Raw genomic sequence first — 19,892 nt, forward strand, 5'->3', positions numbered from 1 at the left:
AAAAAGCTTGTCTTTTGATAGGAAACATCTTCCATTTGATTTCTCTTGGAGGAGAAGCACTAGGAGGTCACAAATATTAAAAATGGGCAGTAAAGAGGAACATAACCCCAGGCCAGACTGATCTTCTGTTTCTAGGTGCAAGGGACCCTGCTCAGTTAAGACAATCTGATCTCCCATCCCAAGGCAGAGGGCAGAGCACCAGATTTGAGAGGAACTGGGACAGCACATCTCCAACTAGTCCATCAGGAGTCTGCAAAATACAGTGCTCCAAGGGTATTAGGGGAGGAAGTGACCTATAACTAAGACTGACTGCAGGCAATACTGCCTTGCAGAGACAAGCAGGACAACTGCAAGTCACAGATTCCCTTTCTGCCAACTAGCAGAGACATGGAAGGAACAAATTCTTACAGTGCACTCGGTGGGGGGGGGGCGGGGGGGGGAACCCAACAGTTTGTGACTGCTCCAGTAAAAACCTTCATGAGTACCAGAGCCTACTGTTGATAACGTGATGCACACTCTCCACTTACACTGGTCTTCAGGGTCTTGAGGCCTCTATAAATATGAGGCGACACCACCTCTAGCAAGCCTCCTAGGCCCAAAGAACATTACTGTTCCCTTCCTCAAGGAAAGGCAGCTGAAATTCCCAGGTTTATCTGTGTGAAGTCTGTGCAGTTCTGCAGCTGCTTCTCCTAGCTGGTCCCAGAATATGAGGCACTGCCTACTGCACTTACCTCCACATCATCTCCAGCGGGTTTCAACTTGAACCACTTCACCATGCAAGTACGGCCAATGTGGTCACCAGACTGCACTACTCCATACACACCAGGGTCCTGGGAACTCTGAGCTTTTGGTCACAATGGTAGGAAAGAAAACAGACAGTTCAAGTGGAGGAGCACAAACTTCACACAGCAACTGAGGCTGCCAGCTCCTAAGCGCTGGTCTGAAACCCTCTGCTTGTGAATGCCACGAGTAAGAACAGTTCTTCCTACAAAGGAGAATTTTGACTTTTCCCCGAGTCAAAACCGTGCTCGGCTAAGACGTCACATAATTAAATGGGGACATGGAGTGATGACAAAACAAGCTGACTGGACAGGGTGAATACGTTCACCTCAGGACCACTTGTAAGCTTCACCATCAAAGGAAGGTGGGCTGTCACCTTGATGCTCGCTCTCTAAACCAGCTCCACAGTGACTCAGACTGCATCAGAGTTTGTGGGCAGGACGGCCACGTGCTCCTTGGGAGCGGTACTGGCTGCCAAGTTCCTCCTCTAGGACTGTGCCTCCCACAACAACTATGTTCCACTGGAAAAACGCACTGGACAAACACAGAAGGCAGACAGGATGCAGGTGTACGCCTGCATATACATGCATAGGGGATCCACTAACACCAAAGCTGGGTGTGGACCACCCCTCCGTTTCTGCACTTTTATCCAGCACAACAGTATCCAGTCAGCTTTCCGACTCATCCGGCTGACAAGATCCACCTCCTGGCATCCTTAGCAGAGGGACACGAGGAATTGCAGGTATCACAGACTCTGCTTGGAGGGTATGGTTGACAGACGAGTAGAAGAAAACAGGTTTTTGAGGCCAAACTAGAACTGCAGTGACAGATAACTTTAGCTTCCATAAACCATGTCCAAACCTGCAACACCAGTAAAGACTACTAGTCTCATTAGAAACGGTCACACTAAACAGCAGGTGCTATTTTTATTGTCAAATCAGCTTTCCATCTTCCCAGCCTCTGGCTCTAGTACGTAGTGCTCCCCACGCTGAGGGTCTAGACCTGTTACAAGACGAGGAGCCGAGAATCAGATGGCGTGCCATCAATATTCCCTATCTCAAAACTCTAAATCTACTCATTTTCCTGGGACTACTACCGCGACCCTCACTAGCATTTCCAGTTGGTTTGGTGAAGAAAAGGGATGCAAGGAGGTGCTGCTTTTTGATCCCCAACCGCTCCAAGAAAAACAGAGGGTCAGGCTGGGCAAGCCATACAGAGAAAACAACACTTTTCCACCCATTCTAGGGCAGGAGCTCAGCTGTTTGCACTTCCAAGGACAAGGCATGCTGCCTCTAGTTACAGAAAAGCTGAGAATCCTAGTTTTGTTCCTCAGCATTTATTCTCGTCATGTTTTGCTCGTTATAATTCTATCTTGGCATTTAAATAAAGGCTCTTCGCTGACATCCATGTAAAGGCACCTGAATCACTGTCCCTTGTTAGGCTCTTGTACCTACCTCAAGTGAGGACTATTAACAGCTACTGTAAAAGGAGCTGCAAAGTATATCACAGATCCATACTGAAGAATACATTGCATTTAAGCAGTGTTTGTTCCCTGAGGAGAGAATGTTTTTCACACGCAATACCTCTTTTGTCCACCACAAAATCCCCAGGGCAGAACTCATTGTTGTCCAGATGATGTACTGGAATCAGCTCGTTGGAGCGAATGTTTGTCTCCACAGTGCCATCCTGCCACATTACGTCAGCCGAAGTCATTGTAGTCACCACTTCAACAGCAACCCTGGGAACACAAAGGCAACAAGTTACCAGAGGAAAAACGCACAAGTGCGACCAGAACACGATGCTGCCAGCACCAGGAGCTGAGATAGACCTCAACATTTCACAGCAACACACAGGTAAGTCATCAGGCTGGGGAACAGGAAAACCCCATGTCATCTCAGTGGAAAAAGCTATACAGCAAGCTCCGTTCTGACAAGTTCTCAATCACCACAGAAGTAACGCGGCTGCCAAGGCGTGCTGCAGGAGGATTTGCTTTCCAGGGAGTCGGTGCTGTGCTCATTCCATTCCCAGTGAAGCAAACGAAAATGACTACTAGCACCCACTTTCTACGCCTGATGGACAGACAAGACAGTAGCTTCAAGGCTCTTTGAATGTTTTCCACTAAAGCACCTTCCAGCCTGGCAGTTCCGAGGAGTATTTGAAGCCAGGAGTACGGGACTGGAAAGGAAAAGTAAAGCAGCATCTTCTATCTCAGCCCTTCCAGAAAGGAAAAGGGGCAACACAGTGGATGTGGGTAAAGTAAAAGGATATTCTGTTTAAAAGGGGAAAGTCTCCTTCCCAGCTGTTCATACACACACAGGTATCTCTCTGGGACTCAACGATGAATCTTAAGCGCACAACAATGGACCACATGCTGGTACTTCACCATGGAGCTTGACAGTTGTTCAAAGAGACAAGTTGCTTGGGGGCCAGGTGGAACAGAGCTGCAGGCTAGCCAGACAGGTTGTTCAAACGAACCCTTAACCTTTTCCATGTCTCCTACAGCACAGCACATACTCAATCCCATGCTGACTTCAAACATTGACTTATTTTGCTAGCTAGGCCTTCCAGACAAAATACAAATGCCACATTTATGCCAGTTTTAAGTTAGATAAAGATACAATAGAGGGCCGGGGAAAACAGTTATATTTGCCTTTTTTTAATAAAAATATTTTCCTATTGATATTTGTAAGTAAAACTGATGTAAAGTTTTTATTAGTGCCAGCACTTAACAGAAGAACTTATCAGAAAGTGAGGTTTGCAACAGGTCATGGTGGGCAACATGTCAAGAGATGGATTCCTTGGTGGGAAATGCTCAGCTGAGGATGGGAGAGCGGGAAGGCAGGCTACCCAAGAAAGTGATGTGGCCCTGTCTGTGGAACAGTTTATGCTGCTTCACAAACAAAATCACAACTTAGCATTAATAAACATATCCTCATTAAAAAATAACCAGAGGTCCACATGCTGCCCAGAGAGCTGCAGCCAGTCACTAAATGAAACTAAAGCCACATGCTGAGCTGACCCCCTGCAGCTAGAGATGCCCATGAGCTGACACATCAGATCCGGTGACTAACTAGCAAGTCCATCCACTCTGCACTTCTCAGCAGTGTTTGTCAGCACACCTACTGATGGTCTCACCAGCTTCACCTGAATATTCAAACAGTGAAGGCCCCTCATACTGGGCTGTGACCAGCTGCCACATATGCCCTTTAAAGTGTCAGCTGGTTTTCATATTCTGTTTCCAAAAAGCCTGAATTTTTTTTACACCCTGTGACACAGTCATCTCTAAAGACTCTCAAGGGCTGAACTTTCATTCCTTGCATCTGAGCAGCTCAGTGCAACACAGGAACGGTGGTCTCTTCCCCCCCGCCTATTTGGTGCGGAAAGCTACAAGATCTATTAGCTAGGCGCTCCTTAGCGAAACCTTTAGTAAAGTACAGGCACTCATCAGCAGGACAGTGGGAAATGAAAGCGAACCAAGAATTAACACGCTTGTATACTGCTCTGCTGAGGTTTGCGACCTTCAAACCCAACTTGTCCAAAACCCACAAGGACTAAGGAAACAGCTCTCCTGGTATATAGCCAAAGCTGAAATAATCAAACACATAGTGAAGGAAATTCATGGCATTCTCAAATCACCAGACCTCCTCAAATTCTGACAACATCACTTCTCTGGGAGAATTCTCAGATGTTATTTGCTTTAGTGGTTTCTGAGGCTGGATCTATACACAACTAAGTAGTCCAAGGAAGCCAGCAAAACAGGCTAGCCAGCTGTCAGGTGTCCGTGCTTCCCCTGTAAACAGTTCAAACATCCCTAAACTTGGAAACAGGTGTAAGCTGCTGAGATCCAGTTATCTCCAGAATATTCCCTGTTCTATCCAGGGCAGATACATGCAATGCTCTGCACGCCAAGCTACTGAAATGATTTCCTCCAAAGCTCTCAAGGAGCGTATTTTGTTCATTAAACAAACAGAAACCCTACCAAGTCGTCTAGTGCTGGCAGAAGTTGCCAAAATACCTCTACAGAGCTGGGTAAGGATAGAGCACAGACCACTGCAGTACAAACCCCTGCCAGCACAGACCTCCATGATGATCTGGAGACAGGCCTCAGAGTAAACTGTCCACTCACACTATCACAGTCTATTCTGAGCTTCTTTGCAGAGGCTGCCAACAAGGTAGGCCAATTAGTGTCATGCGTAAGCTATACGATCTTTATTCACCTGTCTCATTCTGTGTACACAGAGCCTAGCGCAACACAAATATTCTGTTGACACCCTGAGGCACAGCTGGGATAGAATAGCAGTGTCACATCATGTGGTCCCAGTTGCATCAGAAGCTGGACTGAGACCAAGCTCATTTCACACAGGCCACTGCATAGTCATCACAAGATAATCACTGCTGCTTGCTACCAGGCAGCGTCCTAACAGTGCCCAACACCACTGTCTGCCCAAGCTGGGGAGGTGGTTTACAATAGGGAGGTTTTGGCAAGTACACGTGGGTTTGGAAATCCAGCTCACCTGTCTCCTGGCTTAAACTCTCGTGAAATCTTGGTCTTCTTCTTCTTGTGCTTCCGCTTCAAATTTTTGATGGAAAGAGGAATGCTCTTCTTGCGCCCCGTGCCACTGCCACTCTGAGATGAGGCAGTGGAGCTAGCAGAAGAGGTGACAGAGCTAGTGTCATCTGTGTCATCAGCTGCCTCGTCATCAGCATCTTGCTCCATGGACTGAAGTCGGTAGTCGGATGACCCCTCATCTTTCAGCAGGAAGGGGGGCTGCTGTTGTCGCACTGCTGCTCCCCCCTTCTCCTTCCCTGTTTCTTCAGGTTGCTCCTCCTTTTTCTCCCCCGCGCTTGGTGCATTGTTGGAAGAGTCCTCCAGCTCACACTTTGATCCGGGCTTAAGTTCCTCTGATTTTTGGTCAGCAGCTGCAGCAGACTCTTTGTCAGGGGCTTCGCTGGTACCCTGAGACTCTGGGGAGCATGACATGATCTTCACTATCTGCTTCTTCAGCAGCCTCCTCACCTATGGAAAGCAGACCTGGGTCAGGTAATAGGCCCCCACGCTCGGCAAACAGGCAGCCTGACAAGGAGAATGGCTAGCTTTGTACAAGGGGTGTGTGGCTCCCCATGGGCCTCTGCATACTTCACCCACACCAGAGTATTCTGCAAATAAGCAAGCGAGTCATGCTGGTAATGGTGGCACTTTACAGCCATCTCACCACTACTCTGCCCAGGAGCAAATACCAGCCAGCTCTTGAGCACTGCTGTACCAGTCCAAGAAAACTGAGTTTTGCTCTTTAAGGCTATTTTAAGCATGCTCTGAACTTTTTGTTATGGAAGGTCACAAGAAGCTTCCCAGGTTAATCTATATAACAGATAGAGCTATGCCGGGAGGTCACCATCCACACTGCTAACTCCTGCTATTCCAGGAACACGGCTGCTCTACAGCCAGTACGCAGAAACCACAGCATGACTCATTTGGCCTAGGAAGTGAAGACTCTTGTCTCACTGTAGCAAGGACTTAACTGAAGTTCAACTCCATGAGGAATATGAGGTCACACTAATGAAAGTGACATGCGTCCAATGGCCCCGTCAGAGCAGAGCTTCAGCCCTGCAAGGCAACACCTCTATGTTCAAGGGTCCTGTGGTATTAGCTGCATGCTTCACCCAGTGCAGTGAGAGCGCTGCACAAGGTGACTCGGTTGCTGACAACAAGAAGCCATTACTCTTTACCACCACCACTTCAGGAGTCACATTTCATGACCACATAACTGCCAGGTAGATCTCCGCTTTAAAAACCACAGCAACCAGAAATGCTTAGACAAGTCATACCTCCCTCTACCCCTCAACATACCTTTTTGGCAACTGATCCTTCACCCAGGACACAGTTCCTCTCTGGGCATTCACAGGTGATTTTTGCAGGTTCTACTTTGTCAGGGAACACATAGAGGCACCTTTCCCCAAGCTGTCTTTGGGCATGGTCAAAGCACCCCAGCCGCTTTACCCTAGTAGAATGGGAGGACAGCTGTAAGTACAGTACAAAAGCAATAACAGAACTTGGCAGCGACCAGGGCCCTAAGGCTGGCATGCCCATCAACCCGCCTGGATGTGATCCTGGGCAATATGCTCTAGGTGACCCTGCTTGAGCAGGGAGGTTGGACTAGATGATCTCCAGAGGTCCCTTCCAACCTAAACGATTCTGTGATTCTGTGCCCTTACCCCGACTGCGCTGCTTCTGTGGTGGCAAAAAACTAACATGACACACCAAATTTTTCCATGAAGACAGTCCTAAAGGAGGGGCAGGAAAGCTCACCAGGGACTGGGTGGGAATACAAAGGGTTTGGGTGGGACACTAGTCACTATTCTCCCTCTAGTCCCCCCTCCCAGAGGGGGCTGCCAAGAAGCATTTGAAGTTGGCATTGTTCTTTGCTGTCATCTGAGCGCTCCTCTCCTCCAGCTTCCTTAGGAGCTCCAGACAGGACTATGCTGCATTGTGCTTTTGCTCATCTCACTCCTCACTTCCTGAATTTTGTCCAACTCATATTTGCAGCAGCAGCCTGCAGAGGGCACCAGATGTTCCCTCAGTACCAGCCTGGGTCCGGAGCAGGACACCTTGGTTACCTCTTGAACACACACAGAAGACACAGCCTCCTCCAGTGAGGAGGAAGTGAGCTGTCTCCAGACACCACTTTCCTTCATGCACTTGTCAGTTGGAGAGCACTTGGAGAGGATGGTGGAACAACAGCCCTTGTAATGGTAACTCAGGTGCCTGTTAAGCTACTTTGGAAGCTACTCCTTCACCCTTTCGGGGCTCTGGAATATACAGGCACACAGCTAGCAGAAAAATCACTGGAGGCAGCAGCTTTGCACCTAATCAGCTGGTAGGCATGTCACCCATAGTCTGTGCATGTCACCCATAGTCTGTGCATGTCACCCATAGTCTGTGCATGTCACCCATAGTCTGTGCATGTCACCCATAGTCTGTGCATGTCACCCATAGTCTGTGCATGCCCTGGAAGCCAGGACTGAAGAAAAGAGTTTTTTTTAAACCATCTCACCTGGACAGGTTCTCCTGGCTGATTACTGAGGGGGGAGGACTCACACTGTCAGTACCTCCAGGACAAAAACTTTTAGTGATCCAAGTAACCTTTAGTTCTACCACCTGTACCTAAAACATAAAGGGAGAGAAAGCAGTTAAATTTTTCAGCAGCTTTCTTTGACCAGTGTCTAGGATCTAGAAGTTTAAACACAGGAAAGGAGGAAAATCACTTTTGCCTTTTAAGATGGCAAAGTGCAGTTTCACCACTGCAATGCTCCTGTAGCATGGCACTGGGCAACACTGAGAGCTTCCACAGGTGCTACTTCAAGAAAGATGACACTGGCCCAGGAAGGAAGCTACAGTATACACACACGAGCAGCCCAATGTCGCAGAGAAATACGCTAAAGGACTTGGAGCCGCTCCCTCTTTTAGTCAAGAGTCAGCAACATTTTTCCCTTTTTGGATAGCATGCAACATTAAGTTTCAGTAGAAGTAGCGCTTCTGCTACCCTAATGATCAGCAGTACAATACTCTAAGTGTATCAGTGTATCTGCATCTTCTCATACTGCGCCAGCAGGGACCCTTGGGAGGAAAAGCCAAGCCACGCTCCTGAGTCCCGTCAGTCCACAATGAGGAATTTATCACATCAGAAGAACAGAGCCACAGTGCATTTGCTCTTGGAAGGTTACCATGGCAAGCTGACTCGGCTCCAAAACGCCAGCTAGGGAACCACTCTGTGCAGAAAGCGACTGTGCATCAGCTTGTCGATCCTTACCTCTTCCACCACCACTCTGAACTTGCTTTTTGTGCTCAGAACAGGCTTCACACCCGAGAGCCACTGCACACTGGAAAAGACTTTAGAAGGCCCGATGAGGACTTGTCCAGGATAAAAGCCATATGAATCATCAAAGAAAAGACCCTGTGGGGGAGAGGGAGAAGAAAAAGCAGTGTAAAGGGCTTTTGCCCTTAAGATTTGGGATTCCAGCATCTCTCTTTCCCCATTCGTGATCAGTAAGATTAACTGTCAATGAGAAGTCTTGTCTGCAAGTTGCTCTTCTCTTAAGGCTCATTCCTCTCCTGAACTCAACCTAACAGTTTCTATGGCAACCTACTCTGTCTCACAGTCATACAAAATTATGACTCAGTGGGGGAGAAGCAAAGGTACCCCCCAGAAACAGAAGAGAGATTTCACACAAATGTTCTCAGTAACAAGGTACTCGGAGCAGGCTGAGTCCTGGGAAAGGACACCCAATTTCTTTCTCCTGCTCTATTTCAAGCACCTACAGCTCTCAGAAAGCCAGAGAATCCCTGCCTTCCTTTCTCCTCTTGCCAAATTAAGTTTGTAGGTATTATTCCTGTCTTCGATAAGGTTAGTTAATATGACATCCCTTTGAAAATTAAAACAGGACCGTAAACAGAACAGTTACTCTCCTAGAATTCTTCTCCACTATTTAGAGTGGCTTGACAAGTCAAAGATTTAGAAGGTGGGGGTGGACAGAGCAGCTTACGGTAGATAAAATACTGAGTACAAAAGTGTAAGTCTTGTAATTTGTCAGAAAGGATAACAGTAGTGTGACGAGATCTAGATCAGGTAAGCATCTACCACATACCCAACAATTCTAAGCAAAGGATCAAGAATAACAAAGGAGACAACTCGCATTTAAAACCAAAGTGCAAGTCTCTAGATGACTAGACATGCCTTAAAAGTGGCCTGACTCAAAAAAGGTGCATCTCAAAATTGGGTACCCAAAAGCTGGATGCTGCAACAACATGGATTTAGGATGGGGAAAACATGCTGCAAAACTCTCAATAGCAGAGACTAAAATACTAGAGAACATCTAGCAACAGACCACACCTTTTCTGTATAGAACAGGAAAAAAACCTCAAAAAACAAAAACCCACAGCAGCACATCATATTAAACTGATATTCCATTTACTCCTCAAGAGATAGGCACCAAATTTTAGTGGAAATGCAGTTTGAGATCAAAAGAACATTTGCTATGAAGGTTGGGAAGGATGATGACCGACTATATGGTTAATTTAAGAATTATATGCCATCCTCTCAGCCAACTCCCACTAAAGCTGCTAAGAACAATACCCAGTGAGGCCCTGCTGATGCCATTTGGAAGAATAAGCAAGCTGTGGTCAGCTTTTGAAGGCGAGAAAGTTTACATTCCATCATTACACAGGGAACTCCTTGGTCTTGGGCCAAAGGCTAGCAAAACTTGCCCTACCACATGATTTGGTAAATAACAGAAAGGAGGCAGGTCTCCATTCAGAGAATGCAATCGACCGGAATAGCAAGAGACTGTCTATTTTACATTATCTAGAAATCTGTTTCTAGCAGAACACCTTTTAAATAAAAGGCCCTTTTCCAGAAGGGGAGCCCTTTTGAAAGTGTTAAATGAAATAAGAGCCTTTTCAAGCATGTACAGATGTACTGAGCAGGCAGTAAACTATCTTGACACCAGCCATCTGATCTGACTACATGTTATGCAACTTGTTTGCAAAGGAAGCAGCTGGATATACTAACTGTAACACCTCCTGAAAACCCGCTCATTACTAACATTACCTTTAAGCTACATCCCGTTACACTACCAGATCTTCTCTCAAAAGTAAAAGTGTTTTTCAGCTACAATGTATCATTTAATTTTTAGGACTAATAGATGGCCATAGTTTTGTCTTCCCCTTCCCTCCTGCACAAAAAGCCCACAAGATAAAGTTGATCAAAAAGACTCTCAGGAGAACCAGAAGCTCACCGAGTCGCTGACATGAGGGCAAACATCATATAGCTTGGATCCATCTTCTGTGCTCATAGAACACCTGGAAAACAGACAGGAGACATGGACACATTTCCAGAGCCATCCGCCCCTAGAGCAAACAGCACCAGAATAACTGCCACTGCCTGAGCACGCCTCTACATATGCCCAGCAGTATATTGCTGGATCTTTATAGATCAGAGTACAACATAACCGGTTATAGACACAAGCTATATCAATACTGGCTCTGTTAAAAGGTGCCATTCAGCATGGAAAAAGAAAAAAAAAAAATCTAATACGTAAGGCATTAAGCAGCATTTGTCTGCTGCAAAGGTCCCATTTGTGACTCATACCAACACTGTAACCTAAAGGCAATTTAGGTGTAATTGCTTCAGCAATAGCTTCATTTCCAGAGTGAGTTCTGGTGGGATTTCAAATGATTTATTGGGAAGATTTTGATCAATAAAAAATGATTTATTTGAAACAGTAACCTCATTTTACATAGCTACGCATGAGATGGTAAAAGAAACCAAGCAAGGTTTTAAATTGCACCAGTAACTGCAGGCAATACAGAGAAGCGTAGCCATTTTTTTACTTCCAATTTAACATATGCTGAAGTGTCTTCCACAGCCCAAGATAACCAAAAGCTAAAACAATCAAAACCATAGGTGCATCCACCAAACATTTCTTATAGCTCTGACATTACTCAGTTCTCTTAGAATCTTAGAAAGAGGCTCAGAGCTGGCTGCAGGGTTTTTTTCTTTTTTTTTTTTTTTTTTTTGAATCAATGTCAACACTCAATTAATTTACAAGACAGATGGGTTATTCCCCAGCTGTCAGGCCTATAAGCTTCTTGGCCCTCCATTGGCTCCTTCCTTCCCTTGCATCAATAATAAAGTTTGTTGGACAAGATAGACCTCAGTAACAGAGTGAACTTACTGAGTTCAGAGAGTTTTAGTTTTCCAAGCAACTGTCTGACATGCACAAGGATCAGAATTCAGATCCTTCTCTTGGCTTTGCAGGACTACAAAATAAATTAACCAGATTTTTAAAAAATATCTCTGCTTAAATCTCTCTAGGGGTATGACTTAGGATTAGGTCTTCACTGAAAAAGATATTCCTAATACAGTTACAAACAACAGTGAAGATAAAACAATGCTGGTCTTAACAGCTCAAGTTTAACCTTGAGTTGCTTTCTGGTCTCCAAAAAACTGCTAGCCTGCTGAGTTTCCATGCTTCCACAGCTGTTTTAAGGTAAGAATCCTCCCTCCCTGTATCTCAGTGAAGGTGCTCTCCCCTACTGAGAAAACGTCTGGAGTAGATGTGATTCATCTTAAACAGTCACTTTTACAGAGCAGAAGTATTTTTAAAATCAAAGTACCTTAGTTCTGGAGAACCGATCTGCTGGTATTAAAAAAACATAAACAGTCACCTTTCAGACACTTTTTTCAGAAAGCGACCAATGAACCTTGATGGTTTCAGAGAAAGACACCCCTTCTTACTCTACAACTGAAAATAACGCAAGCAGATGACTTGCCAGCATGTGAATGAGAAGCCAAGCCTGTTTCTAGCTGTCCTAAACCAGGATGACAAAACCCAAGAGAAAGGGGGGCAAGCTTCAACAGAAAGGAGAGAAGTACCTGGCTCCATTGGAAAGCTTGAGGATGACTTGGTTCTTCAAATCATAGACCTTGCCCAGCCAGCAGTCATAGGCTATGTAATCACCATACATGAATGGCTATGAACAAAATAGGAAACAAGTGTTATAAACAGCAACTCTTATCCTTTCTGTCAAGTCAGTCCTCACTCAACGCAGCCTGAATAGCAGTCTCAAAAGGATTTAGGACTGAAACCATAGACCTTGCTGCAAGCTGGAATTAAGGTACATGGAAGAGTGTTTGTTTTGCAGTAAGAACATAGCCTGGATTCTCCAGGCAAACAGCTCTGGCTTTCCAAATTTCTCCTCGGATCTTAAAAATTGCTGAGTCAAGTGGCTTATTCTGTTCAAAAGGTACTCTGCAAAGTAGAGGCATGCTTGCACATGCCTTCAGACAACATTGATTAAAAAAAAAAAAAAGAAATCACTGAGCCTGGGTACAGGCTATTTCTGGAGAAAGGCCTGTAGCATTCCTGTTCTCTCCCAGCATGTTTTCTTGGAGGAAAAAATGAAAATCCTATCCTACTTTATATCTGGAAGTCACCCCCACCCACTCAAGAGGGAGAACTAGATGCGTCTCAGATTGCTCCAGCTGGATAGAAAGATGCTTGACTCTTATCTACATTTTTATAACCTGTTGATACCTTAACAGTATTGCAGCTCAAAACTATTGTACTGTTCATACAGGGCTGTGACAGTCAGGTCAACCAGCTAATCTCAACACAGAAGCTTTCTCACAAGATTTAATGCCAACCTAGCCTCCAAGTCTAATTGGTCTCAACAGTGTGATCAGAAACATGGAACAGATCAGGAGAAGCTCGGATGTTGCTTATTTCTCTTCCAGGGAGGATATTTTTGCCAAGTTTAGAATAAAACCACGTTCTAGATGCACTCTGCACAATACACACGCTTCCCTTGTGCATTGTATTTAGAATACAGCAGCATCCCTCCAAATAACCAGGCTCTAGTTCTCATGCATATTTTGGCTCCGTTCTCACCCAGATATGTTGCAGGTCTTTGCTGTTGACAGGGTAGAGGATACAGTTGGTTCCTACCAGCTTCACAGCACACTCTATGTTGACATCAATTACAGTCCCACACTGGCTGTCCTGGAAACAAAAAGGAGAACAAGGGTTTATCACCTAGGGAAGGTTCTACATACACAAATACATGTTCTGGGTACAGAGGGGAGGTACAGAGACAAGTCTCAAGAGTAACTCCCCCCCCCCCCCAAAATCATTCAGAAGTCTTATACAAGCAGAAGACATTCCAAAACGTTTCTAATTTCCTTGCACTGAAGGAGCACATCACATAACACAGCTCAAAGACTAAGATCACTGTTAAAGACCCAGAACATTTTCTTCCCAGCTAACCTTACTGCAATGGTGGTTGATACAGCAGCCCAGAGACTCCTGCATCTGTTCAAATAAGATGATGCTATATCAGGTGATTAGCATTTGCTTCCTTTAAAATTCCTGGCCCCTTGACCTGTTCAACAGAGCAAATCTCTGCAGCTCCATAGAACTGTCTTGCAGGTACTGCCATGAATTGGCCAGGGCAGGGACAGATCATCGACTCCAGAACACAAGAGAAATTCATAAAAGCTACCTAGGCCTTTTCATTTAAAACTTGATTCTGCAGGACATTATACATGGTCTTCCCTTGCTGCCAGGCTAAGAAAAAAAATCTGGCACCTTTCATCAGATTTCAAGGTTTCAAGTCAGATAATTTACAATTGGTCCAATTAAAAGACGGTTGTCATTATCTCCCTCACTTGTTAGCAAAGTTATCTTTTTTGTCCCCAAGAAAATAACGCATGCTGTCAAGAGCCTTCTGGGGCTGCTTTGGCAGGGAGCACACAATACACACATTGCCTATGCATATGGCAGAGGCCTGCAAGGAAGGGCTGCTAACCCAAACACTGTCAAATGTGGCAGCTGCCCTGGCCTCCTCGCAGCTGGGAGGATCGATACTTCTGTTTATTAAAGATCACAGTCCATTAGAAAAGCTGACTGAGGGACAGCACAGCAAATGCCCTAGTATCAGCAGCTTCTGAAGCTGCCCTTATCTCAAAACATCAAGGTCTCTGCCCAGCAGAACTCAGGCATGCGTACTCAGAGGGCCAACATACAGTGAGCAGTGGATTTGTTTGTTCAGTCCACTTATAAATACGCTGCTTTTTCAACCACGTTAAATATTTATCAAGCCTTTCACTCAGAGCCCTGGGCAGGCCTTTAGGGAGTTTATGAGTTTGCAGGTGCTCAGCTCATCCTGTCTGATCTTGGAGACAGGTAGTTATAGCAAAGACGTCCTGCAGAGACACACGCAGTCCAGCACAATTCCTGGACAGATTGCTCAGCACATTTGTCCAGCTTGCCTTCCATTTGCCTGCTGCAAGTCCCCTTCCGAGCACTGCACAGAAACCCCATGTTCCCCAGCCCCCGTGGCTCCTGAGGAGCAAATACAACACAGAGAAGCTCACGTGCACAGTCCCTGCAGGCGGGGGAGAGAGAGCAGGGCTGCCCAGCATGCCAGTACCTTCGTGTCCTTGAGCATTATCCATGCATAGCTGTGCCAGCGTTACCCAGCAACACAGCCAAGAGGGCTAAGAGCTGGGCTGACAGAGCCCAAGGCCATAGGGGTTATTCCCTCCAGCTGCTTCACAGATGACTGCCAGTGCTTTCTGCAAAGGCTGGGAACCAAAGGGAGTCTTTCCCAGATATAGCTGCTGCCTGCCACAATGCAGCTAAGCCTAGCTTAGCTAGTAGCCAAGCAGGGACTTCCATAAGAGAGCTGCAACAGAGCTGTAGTATCAACTCCCAGCTTTGGAGACCCCTGAAAACGGTTTGTTAGGACTATGTCTGTCTCCAGCCAGCTGCTGCTACCATAGCTCAAGCCCTGCTCAGAAGTTGCACCTGCTGAACTGAAACCCCCAAGCTTCTGAAGGCCAAAGCTCAGTCATTTACCCTGTTCTTCCTCCAGATGAAGTTAGATTAAACATAACCAATCCATCTCTTGCCCACACTTTTCAGTTTCGGCCCTGTGTTTTAAATTGTTCAGCAGTCAGAGACCAAACCCCCCCCCCCCCCCAAGAAACAAATCCCTTGCCCTGCACTGAGCATTTCAGAATTTATTCTTCCTTTATCAGCAGCCAGCGTGACAGCAGTTCCGGGACAATGCCTTCCAATACCTGTGGTTTCGGTGGATCTTCTGGTCTCCGGGTCTACCACCCCCTTTTACCAATGGTAAAGGTGAAAGTAATATCACCAGAACTGGGATGACTGGTGTATACTAATACAATCCTAATCTCATCGACAGTTTCCCTTGATGTGCCAAAACTACCCCAACTCAGTCATAAGCAGCTCGGAGAACTCTCCAGTGATCACTCTATCAGATAGAGGCACTTTTCCACGAACAGACCAGTTTCCCAAGACATCACATCACATTAAAAATTGCTGAAGAAGCCCCTGTAGAGTACAGAAGGATGCCTTGCACCACCCCGCAAGCCTGTCGGCATACTGCGAGCCCAGACTCCCTGGCTGCTCATCCCCAGCGATCTCACAGCCCATAGGACTATGGAGATAGCTTGGCGAGGACAGCTAAATGCACAGTCTACTTTGCGAGAGTCCCAAGAGGCACCAGAGTTAGCAGCAGAACAGCCTAGCCAAGTCTGTTGAAAAAGCTGTATTGTCATCAAGAGGTTACGGAAATTGGTGGTAAAGATCACGTTGTACAGTTTCTCCTTCCACTGCAGCATCCCACTGTAAACAGGAATTCCACTAAGGATGGACTAAGGAGGGTCCCCTGTGCTCCTAACCTACCAAAGCCTTCCCTGGGTACAGACTCCCTGCAGACCGAGTCTGAAGAAAGCCACTGCTGCTCTGGGATTCGAGATCTCTCACCCTGCTAAAGTCAGTTTAAGTTACCATGGGAAGCCTGGTGCTTTGTAAAAGCCCTGTCACCATCAACACAGAAGAGACTAAACCAGAACCATGTCAGAACCCCAGTGTCTGGTACCCACAGATCCCACTTCATCCAACTGGCTCTTATCTAGTCACAGAGAAGAGCGCTGCTTTTAGTTCAGCTTGCACCTCCTTCCACTTACTCAAAACCTTGAGAGAGAACAGAGTGCTGTATGTGATTGTTAGGCACAGAAAGTGGAGACCAATGTTGCACACAGCCTTAGAAGGCTGCAAGGCTGCTGAATCACAGCTCTTCCCTCACCTGCCACTAAACCTTTGGTTATTGTGAGGTTATTTTACTGTCATATGAAACAGCCTGAGACAGGGAAGGCAGATTTGCAGGCTGAGGCGTTCTGCTGAATCATACCACAAGATTATAGCAAGGCTCAGCAATGCAGTCCCAATCAAGCCGACTTGTCTGTTGTGTTCCAGTCCGGGTCCACAGCCAGAGCACTGCTCTCCCCCAGCCAGCTCAGAGAGAATTGTCCTATGCGACTTAACGAGATGCTCCAAAAAAGGAAAGAGCAGCACCAAATGAAACAAGCTGACATTTCACAGTTCAGTTATAAAAGTCAGTTCTCAATCCCACCAGCAACACTAGAAAACTAGGGAGGTGACTCATCTTGGTGTGGACTGCATGCTCATTAGAAGGGCTAACGAATTCAAGTCCCGTTCACACCAAAATTGCTAGTGCAAAATTGTCTAGTGCTCCCTAGATATTCTTCCTGCTTCTGGTATGGAGAGGACTCCATACCAGAGCTCAGCTATGGACTCAATTTCTTTCCCATCACAGACGATGCTTTAAGGCAGGCCAGTAAACTCCAGTCTGAGAACAGCAACTCAGCAAGTGTAGGCTTCAACCCTGCCTCTTCTACCTCCTGCCCTTCTATTCCCCCCCCCCCCAATGCTCCTTTTTCTATAAGGGGATCTTCATGCCACCCTCTTATTCCTTTATTTAAAAGGGACAACACTGCCCAGTATCCTTTGAAGCAGCAGAAGGCAGGCGCCTGACAGATTACAGACCTGCTTCTAACCTGCTCTGCAAACTAGCACACCACCTGCAAAAATGACGTCTGCTACCTCCACCATTTCTCATCTAACTGGAACAGACTTCTGGGCCCAAAAGCATTCAGAAAAAAAGATTTCGATTCATAGGTTGCCCATTGAAGCACTAGCCCTCCTTCCCCCCACACAACAGTAGATGAGAAGCACACAAACTTGAGTCAGTTCTCTTCTCTTGAGAAACAGAGGATTTCAAGTCCTTCCCTCTCAAGGTTAAAAACAGCCCTAAGAGAGTGTGGTGAATACAGAATAAGTTCCACATTGTGCATTTGCCAGGCCAACTGGTACAGGGCAACCGTCCCACATTCTGAATCTGGCACACAGTCACTCCCAGATTTTATATTTCAAATGCTTTTGTAATTTTTGGTCTACATCTAGTTGAGTAAGTTTTCTTTTGGACAGAAGGGGTTTAGTGCCTTTTTTACCACTGACATTTAAGATATACTTGAGGGTAAGGTGAACTATAAGTAATGTTCATGTTTCCTGTATTTTTGAACAGAGAAGAGAGACGAAACTGAGCTTCAAGTCCCCCATTCCATCATTAAAAAATTATCGGCCACTAGTACAATGGTTAAGCAAATGTCAGTGCTTAAACATGCAAATGGACAATAAATGAGCGTGCAAAACAGCTGCTGGAACACATTATGGTGTCTCCTGAAATACATGCAGTAAGCCAGAGAAGACAATTTCTGCTCAGACAAGTATGGAAATTGAAAACAAAAGCAGCACATCCATATTTGCCAAGAGGAGAATAACTCAAAATCATCTTAAGCTTTCAGGACAATAAAAAAAAGCATCGGTGAATAAACAATTAAGAGGCAGGACTCATCAGAAAGCATCCCTCCAAGCAAGGAGGATATGCTAGTATCCAGCTGTGCCAGGTACAACTGTGTGAACAGCTGATATTTCACTTTGCTAGCAGCAATTTGTTTTGGATTGAAACACATTCATAAAGCTACAGTTTTAGTAAAAAGCGTTGACTCAAAATTTCCATTTCAAATGCAAGAATTAAGTTTCTTAAGGAAATGCTTTGTTTCAGCATTTTTTTGAATTACCCTTTAAGTATTTCTCCCTTTCCTTTTGTTTGGAAGATTCTTCCATGCAAAAGGATAGGTTGACTTTTTTTTTTTTTTAAAAGCACAAGTGATTTTATTTGAAAAACCACCCAGGTTGGAGAATGGCCTTCCCCATCCCTGCACCAGGCTGCACACCATGTGGTGCAACCGCATCAGTTAGTGGCCAGCTGCCTACTTCATCACCACCTCAGTAGCTACAGTGCTGGAAGCCAGTCAAGAGAAGATACAAGTGTACACATGGCAGGCCATATGGCTCAGGGTTATAGGTTAGGTGTTAGCAACAGCAAGAAATTGCCAACCTAGCTAAACTCCTAAAGAGAGCACGTCTCATTTGATGATCGATACCAAACGATGCTCTCAGTATTCCCTTCACTAAAGTCAAATCCACACATCTCCAATAAGCTCATATGCTGTACAATTAGAACGGAATGACTAAAACTTAAAATACTAACCAGGGAGAGTAATGGGAACAATTATAGGCTGCTGGTTAAGACTCAGCTTGCTTTAGGCTGACCTAGCTGTGTCAGATGCTTCAGCGCATCTTGCGTCAGTAGTGTTGGGATTTGCCGCATCTCTTCTGGGAAGAGTTGGACAAGACTCTGCTTACTGCAGGTTTTGAGAGGTCTCCCTGAAAATACTTCTTCCAAATAACACTGCCCACAGCACACCAAAAGGCACATGGTGACAGAGTCAAGTGACCTGCCTTCACACCAGCCTCTCTCAGGGCAGAGGGAGCAGGTTCCCTACAGCGTGGACTGGCTTGGCTTAAAACTTCAAGGATGATAGGATGGGCAAGCTCGTCTCATTACCTGACATTATCAGGTTCGCTTGCTCAGGAGACCTTCATGTCTTGCAGACATGTACCAGCAGCAAGGCAGCCTTATCAGCATTTCATTTTCAAAGGATGCAGCTAGATCTATTAAAAATGCTAAAAATAGAATGTGCTCAAAACATTACTGTTCAACTCCATTCCAGGCAATTTGGCAGGTCCTAGAAATCCATACAGCGGTATCATAATCAAAAAGAGAAAAAGAAAAGCACTTACACTGGAGCTCATGTGTCTGACCACATCTCGAGGGACTACAGAGCGATCTTCAAGCTTCAGCTAGAGGAAAAGAAAGAGAGAGACTAGATTTAGTGACCTCAGATGACACTTAGTTAGAAATAACAACATGAAAAATAGAAATGCACAGTATTTCACCCCTCAGGGCTGAAGAGATTTTCAGCAGAGGATGCTGAAGTACTTCCTCACACAGAGTTAACCCTCTTGGCACATTTGCAAAATCCAATTTACAGATCTGAAACACAGTAATTAAACAACCTATTCACGATTGTGCTATAAGCCAGGAGACGTATCAGAAAGGATGCAGACGTTCTGACTTGTTCATCAATTTTTGTCATTAAGTCTCCCTTTTCCTCCCTCTGTACCACATATCACTGCCCACCCACACCCAGCCTAGGTACTGGAGAAGATAAAAGGCACAGAGCGCATCACACCACTGCGCTATATTTTAGCCTGCATGTTTTCTGCAGGAGATACTCCAGTGATCCATGGAGATCCTG

General features: G+C 45.7%; 1 protein-coding gene across 2 annotated transcripts in view; it reads right to left on the bottom strand.

The window, feature by feature from the left end:
• The window catches only part of UBE2O (ubiquitin conjugating enzyme E2 O), a 70,465-nt gene that overhangs the window by 13,690 nt on the left and 36,883 nt on the right, over positions 1–19,892 (bottom strand). For both annotated transcript variants that reach the window (XM_068913398.1, XM_068913399.1), the window contains exons 2-11: positions 19,375–19,434; positions 13,228–13,338; positions 12,213–12,310; positions 10,573–10,636; positions 8,589–8,732; positions 7,833–7,942; positions 6,629–6,779; positions 5,295–5,797; positions 2,364–2,518; positions 732–844 (exon numbers count right to left, since the gene is read on the bottom strand). In XM_068913398.1, the coding sequence (XP_068769499.1) occupies positions 732–844; positions 2,364–2,518; positions 5,295–5,797; positions 6,629–6,779; positions 7,833–7,942; positions 8,589–8,732; positions 10,573–10,636; positions 12,213–12,310; positions 13,228–13,338; positions 19,375–19,434 (1,509 nt within the window). The remainder of the gene's footprint in view (positions 1–731; positions 845–2,363; positions 2,519–5,294; positions 5,798–6,628; positions 6,780–7,832; positions 7,943–8,588; positions 8,733–10,572; positions 10,637–12,212; positions 12,311–13,227; positions 13,339–19,374; positions 19,435–19,892) is intronic.

Source organism: Struthio camelus, chromosome 19, assembly GCF_040807025.1.
Source record: "Struthio camelus isolate bStrCam1 chromosome 19, bStrCam1.hap1, whole genome shotgun sequence".
Lineage (NCBI taxonomy): Eukaryota > Metazoa > Chordata > Aves > Struthioniformes > Struthionidae > Struthio > Struthio camelus.